This window comes from Carex rostrata, chromosome 29, assembly GCF_964058835.1.
Source record: "Carex rostrata chromosome 29, lpCarRost1.2, whole genome shotgun sequence".
Lineage (NCBI taxonomy): Eukaryota > Viridiplantae > Streptophyta > Magnoliopsida > Poales > Cyperaceae > Carex > Carex rostrata.
Window position 1 is genome coordinate 2,700,768 of NC_135946.1, and position 19,228 is coordinate 2,719,995.

Here is a 19,228-nt window from a genome sequence, read left to right on the forward strand (position 1 = left end):
TCAAATTCTTCTTTATTAGTACTTGAATCGGAAATATGCATGAAGTTCATAGATTCATGGTGTCATCCTTTAAATGTTACTAATATATATAAGAGTGAGGCTATGGTACTATACATAGTGCGGATTGATCTGTACTATGGATCAATATTTTTATTTTCAAAATCGCAATGGTCGATCCTAACTGTTAAACATGATCTTTCATATGAAGATGTACTTGTAAACTAAATTTTATATTATTTAGAATTATTTTAGATGGGTAGAAAATCACTGTTTTTGGATGGTCCAAAATTTTCAAATCAAGTGATTTTATACCCATCTAAAAAATAGTAAAAATAAATCTAAAAAATGTAAAATTTAGTTTACAACTACATATTCATATGGAGACCATATTGAATGGTTCGGATCAATTGTTAGAACTTTTAAACCGAAAATTTGTATCGATACCGTGGACCAACACTAGTACATAAAACGTGACCACACTGCATATTATACATGTTTACTCAAAATTGTCTCTAAATATCTGTCCAAAGAAAGAAAATACTGTTCCAAAAATTTGCTCCAAAAATATGATCAAATTCTACACAGTTTTACTGTTTACAGCTGTGTATAAATGTGCTCCAACATTCATACATGGTTGTCAACAGTCAAATAGTGTACAATTTGACCATATTATACACGGTTTTTTTTATTAAAAACTGTGTATGAATATTGGAGGGCATTTTCGGAAGCTCTAGAGCGCATTTTTGGATGAGCGCTTCCTTCAATTCTACACAATTTTACTTGTATAATTCGTGTGTGATGGAATAAATACAAATTATTCCACGTTATCGAACCGTGCATTCCTATTATAATGCATCTATCTCCCTCACTTTTTTTTCTAAGTCATTTCTGAAGCATCTCCATCCTGTAGGTTGTACATGGCTGTTCTATATCAAATAAATCTAAACCGGCAAGCCTAGGGTGAGGCACAAAGCAAGAGAGATGATATCTTCATCGAAAAGACGATTTCCGACGATGAAGTTTTAGATTATTTTTTTTTTCTAATTTTTAATTTTTTTCCTTTACCATACTTGTTCTTAGACATTGTTCGTGTAAAAGTATGGAGTCTCATATCAAGGGTTCTTTTGTTATATTTTCATGTTTTTGTTCATGATATATGTGATGTAATTGTAATATGTTGTATTTATCTAAGCTTTGTATATTTTTAAAATATAGTTTAGTATTTTGGTATTTAGATCTAGGGCTTAATTTGAATTTAGATCTATGACTTGATTTGAATTCAGATCTAGGGTTTCATTAGATTTTTTTTTTAACTATACACGCTTCAAAAACCTTGTAGAATTACTTTTTTTTTTAATACATGGTTTTACTTTGAAAACAGTGTATGAATGTGTTTTGGCGAAAAAATTGACGAAAAAAATATGAATTGTAGGTTTTTTTTAATAAAAAACTATGTAGGATTAGTATTTTTGCACACGGTTAAAAAAACGTGTAAAATTTAGCAATCTATTGTACACGACTCTTGTAGACATAGTTGGAAAATCCTGTATAAGTCTATTTTTTGACCGTGGTTAGTAGTTGCCAATATATGCACTATGCATAGTACCATAGCCTTACTCATAATATATTATGGATTGGTGGTGTCATTCATTGGCCATGTTTTCATTCACCAGCCAGTTGTTTTGCACAAGTTTGTGTACTTTTTCTGCGCGGAGCACCTATGTTTTTTATTCTATACATAAATAGAAGGAAACTTATATGAAAAAAATAAAATTTCGTTGTTGCAAAAATCCTATTTAATTTTGGAGTAATTCAGCCCAGACCTATTTGGCCGGTATACATTATTTCTAACAGCTCCGACATGCCTTGCTTCGCTGTGTCCGGAGCGACTGTCGTGCCATATGCAGTGCCGTTAGACTCTCTTTATCTACTATCTTTTAGTGGATTAATGCCCCGTTACTGCCCTTAGACGCTCTTTATAAAACATATTACTTAGTGCAGCACAACTTTATGAAATATGTAGCTATCTGTTGGAATATATATATATGTCCTGTGTGTATACAACACTTGCATGTTTCATAGAAAGTACATAAATAAGTGTGTTCTGAGAATAAAAAAAAGTAGTTGAGAATATTGAACTGTCCAACGGCCAAGTGATACAGAGTATTGTATTCAATTTAAATGGAATCAAAACTACATGTCGAATAAAGATAAACTCCATTAATTCTGCATTATTAGAGGGAATCTTCACTAAATTACTTTATTAGTAAGCCACAACTTTAATTCCCTATTGTAATAATGTTAAGGCTATATATGTTCTCCCAGAAAAGACCAAGACTTGACTTGGAGGCTTGGGCGTCAACCTCACGCCGTAGTAATTTCGTCGATTGTGTTCATGCACATGCATGCATCGATCCCATGTTTAACAAAAAGTAGAACCATTATTTAAACTGTACTTCGAACTTCTACTAATAGATTGTGTTGAATTTGTAAGAATCAGAGAGTTGTATTGCGAGAAAAAATATGAATGAATTGTATTATTATGTTGTGTATTGATTTTTTTGTTACAACAGTCCTATGCTCTATATATTAATATTACAGGGTTATCTACTAGCCCTTTTGTTACCGTTTGTTACCGTTGTCCCTATATTTGGGTATGCTTTATTCGATCGGAGCCGTTGATCAATGATGATATTATATTCTTAGATCACATCTTATTTTCAACAGAGAGAGCATTCAAATTTTTTTTTTTCAATTACAAAATTACAAATAACCGAATATATATATTCTCCTCAAAATTTCTGAATAAATTAATGTGCTTCTTCTTCATCTCTTTATTATTCGTCTTCTGTTTTTCATTACACTGATCACTAATTTTTTAATCAATCTAGTACTACCGGCTTCTATCATTTCTAAATTATGATATTTAGATATTAAAGCATATATATACTCTTTGACAACATTTCAATCTCACTCTTCTGACGCTCCTTCAACTGATAGGTTTTGCAGTTCCAATGACAGGCCATAATACCATCCGGGATGCTTCAACATGCCACGACAACGTCTGAGACGCTTCAATGTAACGGAATGACACTGTCAGCAACACCTCAAATGTCCCAGACTTCTTCATATGAACTTGAAGTAATGTGATTCAAAGTTCTGTCCGAAGTTTGCACAATGTGCTACAACTTTCATATTTTGAGTTTTCCGAGAAACATGAGGCGTTCTGGTCAAACAGACATGTCAAGGATAAAAAAAATATGGTTAGTATTTTGGTGTTTTGAAATGTGTTTCGAAGAACTAGACTTTGGTCTAGTGGTAAAGACACATGATTTCTATATGAGTGGTCATGGGTTCGAAACTTAGATGAGAAAAATCCTTTGTGGTATTAGAAAAATATTAAATAGTTGGGTTGCTTGACCTTCAACCTTTATTCAAAAAAAAAAAATTGTTTTGTGGTTCTGAAAAAAATTATTTAGTGTGTATAGGAATTTGGCCAAAAAGCAACTTATTTTGATTTAGCCTATTTAATTATGAATTGTACCTTATATATAGTCGTTGTTCTATCCAGCTGGCCACTATCCCTTTGGATCGGGAAAGAAACCTCTTTATATCCACTAGTAGGCATCTTGTAAAAAGTTGTTTAAAATGCTAAACGGCTTAACGGCTAAGTGATTCTAAGTATTGCATTCAAAATAAATGGAATCAAAACTACATCTCGAATAAATTAAGATGAACTCCATTAGTTTCAATTGATTAGTGGGAATCTCTTAGAAAGTACAACTTTGATGCGTATAATTAGTTGTTCTTGGGTCTAATCATTAAAGTAAAGTAGTACTTGTCAAAACTTGCTAGTTTTACTTGCAGTCAAATTCTTCTTTATTAGTACTTAAATCGAAAATATGCATGAAGTTCATAGGTTAATGGTGTCATTCTTTAGATTTTAATAATATATTATGGATTGTTGGTGTCAATCATTGGCCATGTTTTGATTCACCATCCCAGTTGTTTTTCAAAAGGTTGTGTACTTAAAATACATAAAGATAAATAAATTATCTGTTATAAAGAGGTTGTTTTTCAAAAGGTTGTGGTTCGCACTCAAATGTATACTTAAAATACATAGAATCAAATATATCTGTCAAATTTAGTTTTCTTTTCTATTTAACTATAGAGTTAATTATTCACAATTAAATATTGTCTAATTTTTCTATAGAGTTTTCTTTACCATGTACCATGCAACATAAAACCGTCTAGAAGAAAGCAGGTCGAATCTTCTGTACATCCTCAAATTAGAAAATTATTTTGTAATAATTTATACCCTTCAAAACTTCTCTCCAAATCAGGGTATCTGTGGTGTACCTGCAGGAATTCTGTCAGGAATGAAAGTCAGAAGGGGAAAAAAGGAGAGCACTAGAAAAACAAAATCCGTAAGAAAAACACCAACAATTGTAGTTTATAGTAGGCGTCATATTGGCCCTGACGCCATTTGAAAAACAAAATCCGTGTTGAAAATGTATGAAACAACACAAATATTATTTGTTGTAGACGATACAACCTATGAAGAAGAAACATAAAATGAAGAATGACATCAAACAATGCTAGAAGAATTGGTCGCAACAAGGAAAATTCGAGCAATTCCGATTAGCACTTGGCGTTGGCAACTTTGGATCAAGGAAGAGTGATAAAAATTGATTGAAGTTACTATGACTAGCTAGTTTAACAAGAACCACCTCCCAGAGGCTCGCTCAATCACTAGAGGTGCAAACCGAACGGATACGGATTTGATAGTGGTAAAATCATATCCGTATCCGCACTTATTTTTTATAAACGGGCACGGATATAATTTGGATACATAATTCTAATATTGTAATAAAATTAGTTTATTATTTAAGAAATTATTTTTTATTAGAAAATAAAAATAATATTAAAAAATAATATGATTCGAATATTCTATCATTATAGTTAAAAAAAAATTGTCATGAGAAACTTGTTACGTCATTACAAAAGCATTATTCTTCTTCAATAAATCCTGATTATTTACAAAAGCATTCGTCTTTCAATCCTGATATTTTATAATTTTGTTTGTTTTAATCGTTGATTTAATGTATGACAACATTCGTCTTCCGATCCTGATGTCACAATTGTACTATATTTTTAAAATAATAATTGGAATATATCTACTAAAGTTCATGATTTAATTTAGCCAATATGGATGAAATAAAGTCAGAGTGTCGGAAAAGATTAGGATTTATCTTTGTTATTTTAACACATGCATTATTTGTGACACCCATTTTATTAATTCAAATTCCCCAAAACAATTTAGGAGAAATAATATTTTTGACTCGAATTTTTTTTTCTAAATCATGCATTGGAAGTAAAGCCACCTAACATAGTTTTAAACTCCTGTGTATATTACTGAGAACTTTTCTATTGTGTGGGTTTTGAAATCATGATCTTACACCTGAAAGTCATATACATTAGCCACGAGATCAAAGACAAGTTCTTATTTTTATCTTGAGTTGATAAACTATTTGAATGCAAAATTTAAACTATATGAATCAGTGTTGTAAATAACAATATACGGTCTTCAGACCGAAGGGATACCGCCAAGCGATTAATCGGTATGTGGCCGATTAATGGGAATTATGTGAACAATTTAACGTTTTTATTAAATTTATGTACATATATCAGAATCTGTTAAAAATAATTTATTAACTCATTAAACTTATCAAATAAACTTAATTTAACTTAGTTTTATTATTATAACATGACCCGGTGCTTATTTTTTATTAACGCATAAGCACTTTAGATGTTTAAGTAACACATTTATTTTAGAAAAAAATAAGTTCAAGAATTAAGTTTTACAAATACTAATAACATATTATTTGAAAGAAATGAAACATTCCAATATAAAATCGCAAAATTTAGTTTATGATAATAATAAAAGAATATTATGGTATAAAATTACATTAGTAAGTATGAAAAATATATGGTATAAAAATAATAGAAGAATTTAATCAATTTCAAAGTAAGTAAGAAGAAAAAACATATATAAAAAATATTTGATGTATGTCCAAGCATAAATAAAACTACAATACATGATTTTTAGAACTTATTATCACACACTATATAGGAAAAAAAACAATGTGAAAGTAAATATTCACTAGAATAAATTGAAATAAATGGAAAGAAACATGAATAAACGGAAATAAACAGACGATTAAATGGTAAAATGACGTATTAATCAGAAAAACGGTCGATTAATCATTTTCATCTGCAAATAGACATTTGTTAAGTGTATTCGTAACGGTTTGGTCGCCGTTAACGATTTAACGGCCCTTAATCAGGCATTAAGACCGTTTTTTACATATGGATATATATCAAATGACATTTTAAAATTTTAGTATATATGCCCGCGATTCATCTCGTTGCTCGCTACGTGATTATATGCAGCTATATCTAAATAATGTAATAATTTATCGATGGAGTTTCATCATTCTGATTAAAATAAGTACTAATAAAGAAGAATTTGACTGCAAATGTAGAACTATCAAGTTTAATTTCAACAAGTATTACTTTTCTTTAATAATTGTATCCCACAACAACAACTAATAAGTGTGAATTAGGTTCTAGCTACTTTTGAATAATTTGGTGAAGATTCCCTCTAATATTCTTTTTTTTTTCGTTTTTCTTTTTTTAAAGCTTGATAGTGTGTAGCTATCAAGTTACAGGAGCCAAATTTAAAAAAAAAAAAAAAAAATTGGAAAAGGAGATGTGAACCATAGTACTGCTTCCACATCTCACCTTCTCACAACACAATAAAAAGAGGAAGCGTCTAATTGTCCACAGCTTTTTGTCCACCATTTGTCCACAGCTTTGACTTGCGCAAATACTGTAAAATTACTTCTGCATGCTGTATAATTATACAATATATCACATAAAATATATCAGTTAATCACAAAACATCCAGCAACTATTTGAAGTTGTCCCATGATAGTTAGAAAAAGATTGCAACTTGCACAACAGGACAAAATAAATATACTTTCAAATTGTAGTTTTGGAAATTACAGTTATAGGAAGTTATTGGCAGTTAGAGTTAGTTATTAGCGGTTATTGGCAGTTAGAGTTAATTATTAGTTTCCGCACTGGGTTGAATCTTGTATACTATAAAATTGAATCTTGTATACTGTAAAATTGAATCTTGTATACTGTAAAATTGAATATTGTATACAGTAAAATTTTCAATTGAATCTTGTATACTGTAAAATTGAATCTTCTACACAGTAAAATTTACAATTGAATCTTGCATACTGTAAAATTGAATCTCGTATACTGTAAAATTTTCAAATAATACTGTAAATTTTCAATTGAATCTTGTATACTATAAAAAGACAGTTAGATAGGAGTGGATAAGATTGTGGACAAATGGTGGACAAAACCTAGTGGACAGAAACCTTTTCTCATAAAAAGATGGTAGTACTAGATTAATTAAAAAAAAAAAGTTAGTGAGTGTACTGAAAAACAGAAGGTGAATAATAAATTAAGAGATGAAGAAGAAGATCTATCTAAAAATATCGAGGAGAATATTCAGATCAAGATATGTAATTTTTGTGATTGAAAAATAAAATCTGAATGCTTGTTTGCCATCATTTCTCAATCTATTAGCAGTTGTTCTACGAATGTATAATTGAACTATATATTATTAAGAAAACAAGCTTATTTAGGTTTTTATTAAACATGGGATCGACGCATGCATGTGTATGAACACAGCGAACTTAATAGTTAATACGGCGTGGGATTGACCCGCGGCCAAGTCCCCAAGTCCTGGTCTTTGCTGCGAGGACTTAGCCTATAATAATTTAGTTAATTAGCCTGTTATGAATATTATTATAATAAAATTATGAAGATTTTCCTAGTCAGAATCCATTGGAAAAAGTTTCTTCCATTATCAGGTGTTGTATATATACACACACGACATATATATTCTCCCAGCTGATAGCAACATATATATTTTTAAATTTTCATCCTACTCAACTTTGGAATATATTTTAATCACAAACCCCTATTACTCCACTATTTGCCAAACAGTTATGGTGCGCTACATAATTGACTCATTAAATTAATCAATTATCAACTTGCATATGTTTTATATATAAAGAGCGTCGAAGGGCAGTAGTGGAGCATCGATCCATTCATAGAAACTAGATATGAATATCATGAGCGAAACAAAAAGGAACTCATTTCAACTAGTACATACCTTATACACTGTGTTGCCAATGATATTAATCCAACTTCTTCTCCTCCTCCTCCAGTTCAAAACCACTGAATCTGCAAACAACATCATCGCTCTGCCCGGATGCACAGATATCTGTGGTGAAATTCCCATCCCTTACCCATTTGGCATTGGCGCAAATTGCTCCTTTTCTAAAGAATTCATTGTCATTTGTAATAAATCTGATGATAACCCAAATCCTTTCCTTGGGACAAATCCTAAGGTTAAGATTCTGAATATAAACCTGTCATTGGGCCAGGCACGCACAAGCAACAATATATCTTCACGGTGCTACAACAGCTCGACAGAGGAAGTCCAACAGGTAGATGATAAGCCTTTCAATCGTGGCCCTGGTCAACCTTACAAGTCTGAGATAGGCAAGTCTGAGCCTGGTCAACCTTACACTGGGCATGGATGTAGTCTTATCTATGGGAGGTGTGATGACTATGGTGGTCACTATGCTAACTATAGTCATTCACTTGCCAATTATGGTGAGGACTCACCATTCCAGCTCAACACTCATAAGAACAAATTTACAGTTATTGGGTGTAATGCACTTGCCTATCTCAGTCTGCAGTCTGCCCATACTAATTACTCAGTAGGGTGCCTTTCTATGTGTGATAGCCGAGATACCCTGATTGACTCTGGATCCTGCAGTGGAATTGGCTGTTGCCAGACAGCTATCCCCAAAGATGCACACCGGTTTTCTGGTGACTTTGACCAATTGGTCAACAACTCGAAGGTATATAACTTTAGTCCTTGCAGCTATGTTATGGTGGTGGAGGAGGCTGAGTTCAATTTTAGTACCTCTTACGTCACCACAAACGAGCTGCAAACTGCTACTCTGCCAATGGTGTTAGATTGGGCCATAGGAAACACGACATGCGACATCGCACAGAAAAACAGATCCTCCTATGCATGCATTAGCAGTAACAGTATTTGCTGGGACAGAACCGGTGGTTGTGGTTATCTCTGCAACTGCTCACTTGGTTATGAAGGCAATCCTTACCTTGATGGAGGCTGCCAAGGTTTTTCTATCTCTGACTCTCTCCTGCTCGTCATCTCTTTTTTTCATTTTTATTTTTTTTATTTTTTATAATCTTTCTGGTGGCTGCCACATCGACTGTCCAGCATATACAAAAAATATTAAAAATATAAAAGAGAGAATTCATAAATTGTAGTCTTATAGATGTTGTGTCATATCCATGCAGATATCAATGAATGTGCCGACGAAAATACATGCACCCAGCCAGGAAAGTGTCACAATTATCAAGGAGGATATCACTGCTCTTGTCCTTCCGGTTGGCGTACAAATCGTAACAATCCCAGAGAATGCAATCTCAACATCGCACTAGTTATAGGTATGTTATTACTTTTTCAGGATAAATAACATTCATCAAGTTTTGAATAGTGTTGCAAGTATATATGGAAAGAGAGAGCACGAAATGCTTCTCAGGATAAATGAAAACTTAATACAGCTCGCTGAAATTAAATATTGCCTAGTTACCATGAGACGGCAAAATCTGATCACAATAAACCATCCGACAAAATTAGCATTTGGAGACTGATAGTCACTCACTGAATTAAAGTCTTAATTACAAAATTTGGCATCAAATTAAGTTTCAAAGTATCAAATAGTAATGTCCTAGACAAAATTAGCAAGAAAGCATGATCTCTCCCGGTGCCTGTTTACAAAATTAGCAACAAAGCATGTCATAGTGTAGCATTTGGAGACTGACAACTCAATGGGGTGCTTGAGCCTATTATTTAGATATTAGAACACTGATTCTTACTATTTCATTCCAAAATCTAATGATTCAAAACGACATATATATTGTTATCAATATCACTATAAAAAATAAAATGATATCAACCGAAAATTTTTAAATCGACAACAAATCAATAATATAATCAAACGATCGTGTTGTTTAACTCTTCTCAATGTAGTTTAATAGTTTACTCACCAACAAAGTAGTATACCATGGACAAATAGTTGTCTTCCTATGCCATGCAAGGTTGAACTAAACATAAAACAATCAACAAATAGGAGGAATTTTGATTTGATAATAAAAAAATGATGGAAAATAACTTTCTTTGTTTCTTATTTCTAACTTGCTTTATTTTTGTACGTAGGTATGACGATCTTGCTGGGATTTGTAACAGCCCTAAGCATTATTTTACTATATTTTGTTATTGCCAAGCATATCAAACTGTTCGAAAAGAGAGAACAGGAAAAGAAGTTCTCTGTTCAAAATCGGGGGTTACTTCTACGACAACAACAACTAATTGGTTCCAGTGAAGATACAACACAAAAAATGAGAGATTTTAGATTACATGAGCTGGAGAAAGCAACAAACAATTTTGATAATGCACACTTTATTGGTCAGGGAGGTCATGGGGAAGTGTATAGAGGTAATTTGTCGGATCCGGATCAAAGTGTTATGGCCATAAAACGGTCCAAAATTGTTGGTCAGGCCAAAATCAATCAGGCCAAAGTCGTCATAAATGAATTGCTCATTCTCTCACAAATCAACCATGACAATATTGTAAAACTTTATGGGTATTGCCTTGAGACCGAAGTCCCGTTGCTCGTTTTTGAGTTCATCTCGAACAAAACACTTTTTAAACATCTCCATCAAGAGGAACACTGTTCCTTGACATGGGAGAATCGGTTAAGAATTGCCGTTGAGGCTGCAGGAGCAATTTCCTATCTTCATTCATCCGCCTCTATATCGGTTTTTCACAGAGACATAAAATCATCAAACATTCTATTGGATGATAAGTTCACAGCAAAAGTGTCAGATTTTGGGGCCTCAAGATCTGTACAAATAGATCAAACGAGCGTGACCACAGATCTCCAAGGTACATCCGGGTATGTAGACCCCGAGTACCAAAGCACTCTCCGGTTAACCCACAAAACCGATGTCTATAGCTTTGGTGTCATTCTAGCTGAATTGCTAACAAAACAAGAACCAATAATCTCCTCTGGGTTGTATGAAGGGGTTAGTTTGATGGCATATTTTAATGATGCTATGAAAGAGAACCGTCTCTTTGAGATTTTAGATCCCCAAGTTGTGAACGAGGAGCACCGAACAGAACTCGAAGCCGTTGCCAACCTTACAGAATTGTGCCTGAGATTGAAAGGAGAAGAAAGACCGACTATGAAGGAAGTGGAGGTACAGCTCGAGGTATTGTGGCAACGCAACCAACATCCATCAAGGTCTCAAAGTTTGGAGGATAGGTAGCTTATGCTACCTGACGACAACACTGCAGGGATTGATGCAACGTCCATCCAATGTAGTTTTGATCGAGAGCTACGGTCATCATCAGATTTTTCTCTCAGTAAATTAAATGAACTCTTTTCATTATAAATAATGTGAGTATTTACTCAATTTTAGTTATAATGTAAGTTGCTCATTTTATTTTCTGCAGTGTATCCATTTCTAGTTATTTATCAATTATGTATTATTCTTAATTTTTCTCTGTGTAATACTGTTGGTGTACTTTGAATCCTGACTTTGAGTAATTGTCAATTTTTATTTTCTGCAGTGTATCCATTTCTACTTATTCATCAATTATGAACTAAAAGCAAAGTTGCTTCAATCTAGTGGTGGATCTGTAATAAATAAGGCTTGATCCAATTTTGTAACATCTCGGAAAAATAGAAGTATTATTATTTATGCTTTTAAGACTTTTTCGTAATAAATAAAATTGTAGGTCTTTTGATAAGCATTTTTTTTAAAGCTAAAAACTATATATAATTCCTCTTAAAAAAATAATATAATATTATATGTACACTACAACATAACTAACTATTAGCGACCGGTCAAACCGATCGCTGATACCCCGGTCGCTGATGCTCATCCGATGACGTCACCGGTCACTGAATAACGTCATCCCGATCACTGATAACTTATTAGCGACCAATTTTTTTTTGGTCGTTGTTGGTTTTTGGTGACGTCATGTAAAGGCATCAGCGACCTTGAAACCTGTCGCTAATACCCTTATGTTGATTTTTTGGATTTTTTTGGTTATTTACTTTTTCCCCATTTAATTGGTACCACACGTACCAAACATTTACATCGATCAAATAATAATATCAAATAATAGCTCGATCCGAATATAATATCAAATAATCATAACATACGTAGTAGGAAGTAGCTAACTGTCCCCCAACTCCAATTCCCCAAAAAATTTCGGATATTTTCAACTAATTCTGCAAACTCCAATACTAAATTATGTAAACTTCAATACTAAATCCTGTAAACTAATTCAACGAGTCCTGTCAACATAAAACTTTCATTTCTGTGTGGTCCCCAATAACTTCCACTTTAGCTTTCACTTTAATTTTCACTTTAACCATCATTTTAACCACCACTTTAACTACTTTAACTGCTTTGACTGATATCACTTTTAGACCTTTGACCAGGACCACATCTAGAAGATCTCTAACAGCTTTTCAAAGCTACAAATTAACCATGACTACTTTAATATGTGAATGAATTTGCAAAGTTGAGCTGTATAGCTGACTTTGATTCTATGTGAATGCCTTTGTAAAGTTGAGCTGTATAGCTCACTTGGAACCAGACTTTCGTAAATGGTAAAGCCAATGCACTACAGATAAGTATCAAATAAAGGGTCGAGCTAGGTAGAACATCTGTAGGTGTCAGTAACCCTATAAATGAGGGTCTGATAAAGGATTCAGCTCGGTTGAACATCTGTAGGTGCTACCAGTCATGATAAGATGAGTTAAGCCAAATATGTGCTTGTTTGAACTTCATCTTGGAAACTCCATAAGTTGTATTTTATTTGATTATTTGTTGTCAAGCATGTGCATTCATTTATATATTGTGATAGAACTGTTACTGTAATGTTGTATGAATTTTATTTTTGAACATGGAGTCTGATTGCAAGTCCAATAACTCGTTTGTGGCAAATTTGCACTATGAATAAAATTCTCACTCCAACCTTTTGGGTTGTTTTTCAAGTTTTGATGCGGCTGATCCTGGAGAGGCACCCGAGTAGTAGGCCTTTGATATATGACACCATATTACCTTAGCGATTATTTTGTTGTTCGACTAGAGAGACATATCTTGTTTTGTTGTATAGTGCTCTCTATGCCATGCCTTATGGTTGGTATCCGTACGAGATACCTTTTGTATGATCTACTTGTATCAGATATTTTGTACTTGGACTATTAAATATAAACTTGTTTTATGTCTTTTATTGTGATGTGATGAAAATATTTTAATTGCCTTGTAAGCATACATGAAGTTATATGTTTACGGCAGGGATCTGCCACTACCTATGGCTGCGGGGTGTGACAATAGCACCGTAGCCAACTCCATGATATGTATCAATATTTATGTAATATATATTATATTGTTAAAAGATATTTAAATTTCTGTCAAAAGTAACACTTTTGATGCGCAGATTAATATAAGAATGTATTACTATTTCTTTAGATTTAATCTACTAAATTTAATTTAGTGATGTAACAAGTAACTTGATTACATTCAGTTTAAAAAAATAAATCAAATCAGTTTTAATTTAAATGCATAAAGCCAACAATTCAAGTAAGATTTATTTTCTTCCAAAACTACTTAATGAATTAAAGATTTTGTTTTATTTCATAGATAACTTATCGTAATTCTTATAATTTAATTTCTAAAACTATTTTTGAAACAAATATCATGACACAATAAAACTATGATTTCTCAAAAAGGTCCTGCATGTTGTTAACTCATAGACAATAGAAAACAAAAAGCTACATAACATAAGTGAATTTGGAAATTTTTCTTGTATGAAAATTGTAAAATTAATAATACGGGACTTTAAAAATATCGTTTTTATTTTGAAATTAAGACTGGATACTGTTGGCAAAGTTTGTAATGGAGAGGAAGCAAAGTAAAAAAGGAGGTGCAAGAGGACAAACAAATTAAGGAGGAAGCAGGTTAAACTGTGGGTGGACCTCTCTTTCAATATTCCTGATCTTCTGTGTCTAATATCAACCAACCATCCCATGAGATCAAAGTTAATAGTTATATTTTCTAGTTGTATAATATTTTACAGTCATATGTGCCACAGAGGATCATAAAACAAGAGCCAAGAGGGCAGCTTAGCGTTACGTGAAAGCTGTTGTTTATCGAGAAAAGCGAGGTATCTCTGTTCGGATCACACTTCTCTACAATGTTTCCTCTGCAATTGCCAAATTTCATGATCTGTATTACCATTTGTTTGTCAGATAGTTAAATCGAATAAAGACCAATTGGAGAGAAACAGAACGGAGGGCAATGATTTACTGCGGATGCGGTGAATTATTGGGTCGGGTCGGATCCTATTTTGAAGCCCGTCCATTAATTGACTTGCAGCTTTTTCATTTGAATGCAACATAATTCAAGTGTTTGGGTAACGATATTATTAGAGGTGGTGTGACGGATCCTTTAACAGTGACATTTTAGATCCAATATGAACATGCACGTGTCACCATCTTGGACAAAATATCCATATATATATATGCCATTCAAATTCAATTATAAAGCGCTCTTCTGGAAAATTAACAAGTCATGACAACAAATGATTTTCGCCTCTCAAACAAACCAAACAAATTTAGAGTTAATTTGATCATGTTCAGCTAGCCACTGCACAAATTTCGAAATTTTTAAATTTGACATTAAAAAATTAGATAAATCAAATAACTACGAATTCTTGAAAATTCAATATTTGATATGATCACAATTTTACATCGCAGACAGAAATAGAGTGCCCGCAACGTCAAGTTGCAGACAAAATTGTTTTTCCTATAGACATTTGTAATTCTTGTTTTATTTTGGATCCCCATTTGAAACTAGCCAATCAGGTATAGCTCAAATATATGGACTTGAAAGTCAAAATATGGTGTAAAAAACATGAAATATATGTCCGTTATTTAAGATGGTAGATACCAAATTGGTTCGCTATTTATGATTGTTGTTGCATTAAATATATAAATCTCATAAATTTGTAGTTATTTGATTTATTTATTCTTTTTAATGTCAAATTAAAATTTCCGGGCAAAGTTACTATATTGATTTCTACATGAATATCATATGAGTTGGGCTACGGTACTTCGCGAAGCAAAGCGAGTGTTTCTTCACGTCTATATCTTCAATTTTAAAGTTCAAACGTTGATCCGAACCGTTCAAGTTGATCTTCATATTAAATTGTGCTTAGAGACTAAATTTTACTTTTTTTTGGAAATTTTTTACTATTTGTTTAGAATTTTTGAAAATTATTGTTTTTCAAAAAATTATAGACCATCAAAAACAACGATTTTACAAAATTATAAAAAAATAGTAAAAAATTTCCAAAAACTATAAAATTTGAACTCCAAGCACAATTTAATATGGAGATTAACATTTTAAACTTTAAAATTACAAAATATGAGTGTGAAGTAAAATACTCATTTTACTTCACGAAGTACCGTAGCCCAACTCATCATATCATATTGATATGATCAAAATTGTCCGGTCTAACATTCTTATTTTATAATTCAGGAAAATTGGATTATGATTGAATGGTTAAATTGTTATCCTAGTTTTTTGCATGTTAGTCCTTGCAATATCAAGTTTATGTTGGAGACCGATTGATATTTTTCAACTATATATTTATTATTGCAAATTTCAGATTTAGGTTATTTTTTGTTTACAAAATACTTGTTACATTTTTATGATCACAATGAGTCCAATTGTCACATCTCAAACTTTCACTGTTGTAACATGGCGTTTTCTGTCAAGCATATGTGATTTCTCATACATACAGAAGGCTAAATAAATACAAGGACTTGGCTATGGTGCTATGGGTTGCATAGAGATCTCCCATGCTACGACTCAATATTCGAGATTTTAAAATCCTAACGGTCGATCCGAACTGTTCATCTTGTTCTCAATATTAATGTGTTTGGAGACTAAATTTTACATTTTTTTTAAAATTGTTTACTTTTTTTTAGATTTATTGAAAATCGTTGTTTTTTAGACAAATCTGGACCATAAAAAACAGCGATATTCAATAAATCCAAAAAAATAGTAAATTTTTTTTCAAAAAAATGTAAAATTTGGTCTCCAAACGCATATTAATATGGAGAACAAGATGAACAGTTCGGATCAACCGTTAGAGTTCCGAAAACTCGAATATTAAGCCGTAGCACGGGAGGCCTCTATGCAACCCATAGCATATTAGCCAAATCCTAAATACAAATAATATATTCAAAGTCAACAATATATAAAAGATCTGTAAAATCAGCCGCACAAGATCTGTAAAATCATGTATCTGAGAAAACCTACAACCACCATATTGATTGTATTGGAGGTGAGTTGAACTACAAATTATTTCAGGTAATGATATTAACAACGCTGTTTTCATTTTGTGCAATACACAAGTCATATGTTTTTATATTCTGATTCTATTGTTCATCTGTTGCGGAAAGTCAAAATAGCATTGTTAATATCTTTGCACAAACTGTCAATTCAATAATTTTTTGATATAGCATATTTGTTTTTCTAAACGTTATTGTGTACACCGCCATAGTCACGTGGTGAGGAAAGATAAATCGAGCATACTAAATTTTCAAATTGTCATCTGATAGATATCCGTATAGTTTTAATTTTCATACAAGATGTAAATAGTTTATCAACATGAGGCAAAAAATGATATCTTCTAAAATTAATGGACGATTATCTATCAACAGATATAATATAATCTAGTAAGAAAAAATGATGATGCATATAAGAATAAAGTTAAAATAATTTAAGAAATAGTAATAAAAACTTTCTAGATTGGGACATGATATGTAGAAGGTAGGAGAATTCGTGTTAGGCTTAATGAGTCAGAGATTAAAAAAAAAATTTTTTTTTATGAAAATAAAATCCTTATGAATTGAGCAGAAGTAATACTAGGTGATCTCTTGAGAAGTCCATGTGTTACTGATTCTGGTTAGATTTCATTTCTAGTCTATTCTAACTTGTTTAAAAATAAATAATTTGAAGTAGAAGAACTAATAAAAAGCTTTCCAATTATGCTTATAGTTGCAGCAAACAAATTAAGCATATTATTGCAATCAATTTTTGTTGCAATATATATATTTTGTTTTTGAAAACTTGGTAGTAACTACCAAGGTTCGTGAGGAAAAATCAAACTCTCAACCTTTGAGTATAACAACTCTATGACATTTTTCTAGCCAATTGTGCTACCTCCCCTTTCTCTTGTTGCAATATATTATTGGTCAAAATAGCAGAAACATGGACATCTTAAATTTTGATTTTTGTTTCATTCGGCCTAATTTTTGTTGAAATATCATTCAAGCTGGCATTCTTTTGACACAGCCCAAATTGATCCAATAAAATATTACTTCCATTTAAATACTAATAAAGCCCATTTATATATACATCTGTTTGAGCCCATTTTAATTGACAGTAGCCCATGGCGGTTGGGTTTTAAATCCGATAAGAAAGTAAAAAGGCAGCATGCTTGAGTAGGATTCAATTAAAGCACTGCAACAAATCAAAAGAAAAAGGCACAATACAGGAATTAGAAAATTCAAATAACTTAAAATTAAATCACAGAACCCACATCATAATTTAGGCTAATTGAATTAGGCACCAATCATTAATTCAAACAAAGTAATTCAGTTTATAATTTGAATTACCTAGTGTATACAGTGTTGTTGTATGGTTCCGATATGAAACAAAAAATTTACCGGTTGTAGACATTAATTCAGTCTATGTGTTGCTTAATTTATGGTTCTTCTTCAAGCTTTATTTAAGATACATTCATAAAATTATCTTGTTGTAGACATTATATATTCCATATGATCATACAAAAATAGAAGATAATGAGATGGCACAACCTATGCAACGCACATATCTTTTGGCAATTATTTTACTTCTTGTAGTTTTACTTCTTTTATGATGAAGTTTATTTATTTTTATTTCCTTCACAAGAAATGTATTCCATTTACTTAAATTGTGTTTTTTTATTGACGATGTAATATGTTGATCAAAGACAACTGAAATTCCAATAGTACCAGTAACTCACTCAAACCAAATTGTAGCATGTATTTTATGGTTGAGAACTAATTTTTGATATATCCATTAAAAGATGTTGAAGATATTGAATACAAACCCAATCCTATTAGGATATCTGGCAATCCTTAACTTACAAACATGGTTTGGAAACTCGGCCTAGTTATCCAATTTTCAGGCCGAGTCAGACTGAGTTTCACTGAGTCAGGTCGAGTCAAACCGAGTTTCACCCGAGTCAGTACATGGGCAGTGAAAATCATTGTCCTTGACTGATTTGGTTTCCCACCTTAGCTTTCTATTGTATCTTGAAGTTGAGAGCAAGAAAATCATTGTTATTGATTGGAGATTTAAGTTCAATTTTGCATCTTTTGAAGAAGGAAATGGTGCTCGAATTTTTTTTGAAAAGGCTAAGTCCCTGGCTGAGTTAAGAAGAAGAATCTTCAGTTTTTTTCTGTGCCTAGACTTGGTGTATAGTTTTGTACTATAAAAAATTTGAATTTCTAGTGGTTCATGATAAACCTTTCCATTTTATATCATGATCCAAGAAACATTTTTTTTTGTTTTGTTTTATCTGTTGAACAAAATACTTGATCAAAGACTCAAAAGTGTGCTTGTTTGCTTGAGTGACTTACTGTAGCCTGCGAAGCCATTACTGTTTTATTTTATTTATAATTTTTATATTTAATTAAAAAGTGGAGATGCATACACCGTGGTTTGTTTATTTATTTTTTGACTAAGTAAAGAATGAGATTGTACTAAATTACAAATTTGATTGTTAAAAAAATATAAAATGTAGAAATTAAACATTTTCTTTCTCTTTTGTGAATATCATTCACTTTTTTTTATTATTTTATGAAATAGTCTATTGTATATTAAAATTAGATAATTTTAATTTTTT

The 19,228-nt window shown here is 31.9% G+C and overlaps 2 protein-coding genes across 2 annotated transcripts in view; one reads left to right on the forward strand and one right to left on the reverse strand.

Annotated features, from left to right (window-relative positions):
- LOC144546493 (wall-associated receptor kinase 2-like) overlaps positions 1-19,228 on the reverse strand; it is a 46,846-nt gene that overhangs the window by 22,404 nt on the left and 5,214 nt on the right. The gene's annotated exons all lie outside the window — the stretch shown is intronic.
- Positions 8,196-11,820, forward strand: LOC144546494 (wall-associated receptor kinase 5-like). Its single transcript, XM_078295046.1, has 3 exons — positions 8,196-9,300; positions 9,484-9,633; positions 10,406-11,820. The coding sequence occupies exons 1-3, from the start codon at positions 8,208-8,210 to the stop codon at positions 11,515-11,517; spliced, it is 2,355 nt and encodes a 784-aa protein (XP_078151172.1). The 5' UTR covers positions 8,196-8,207; the 3' UTR covers positions 11,518-11,820.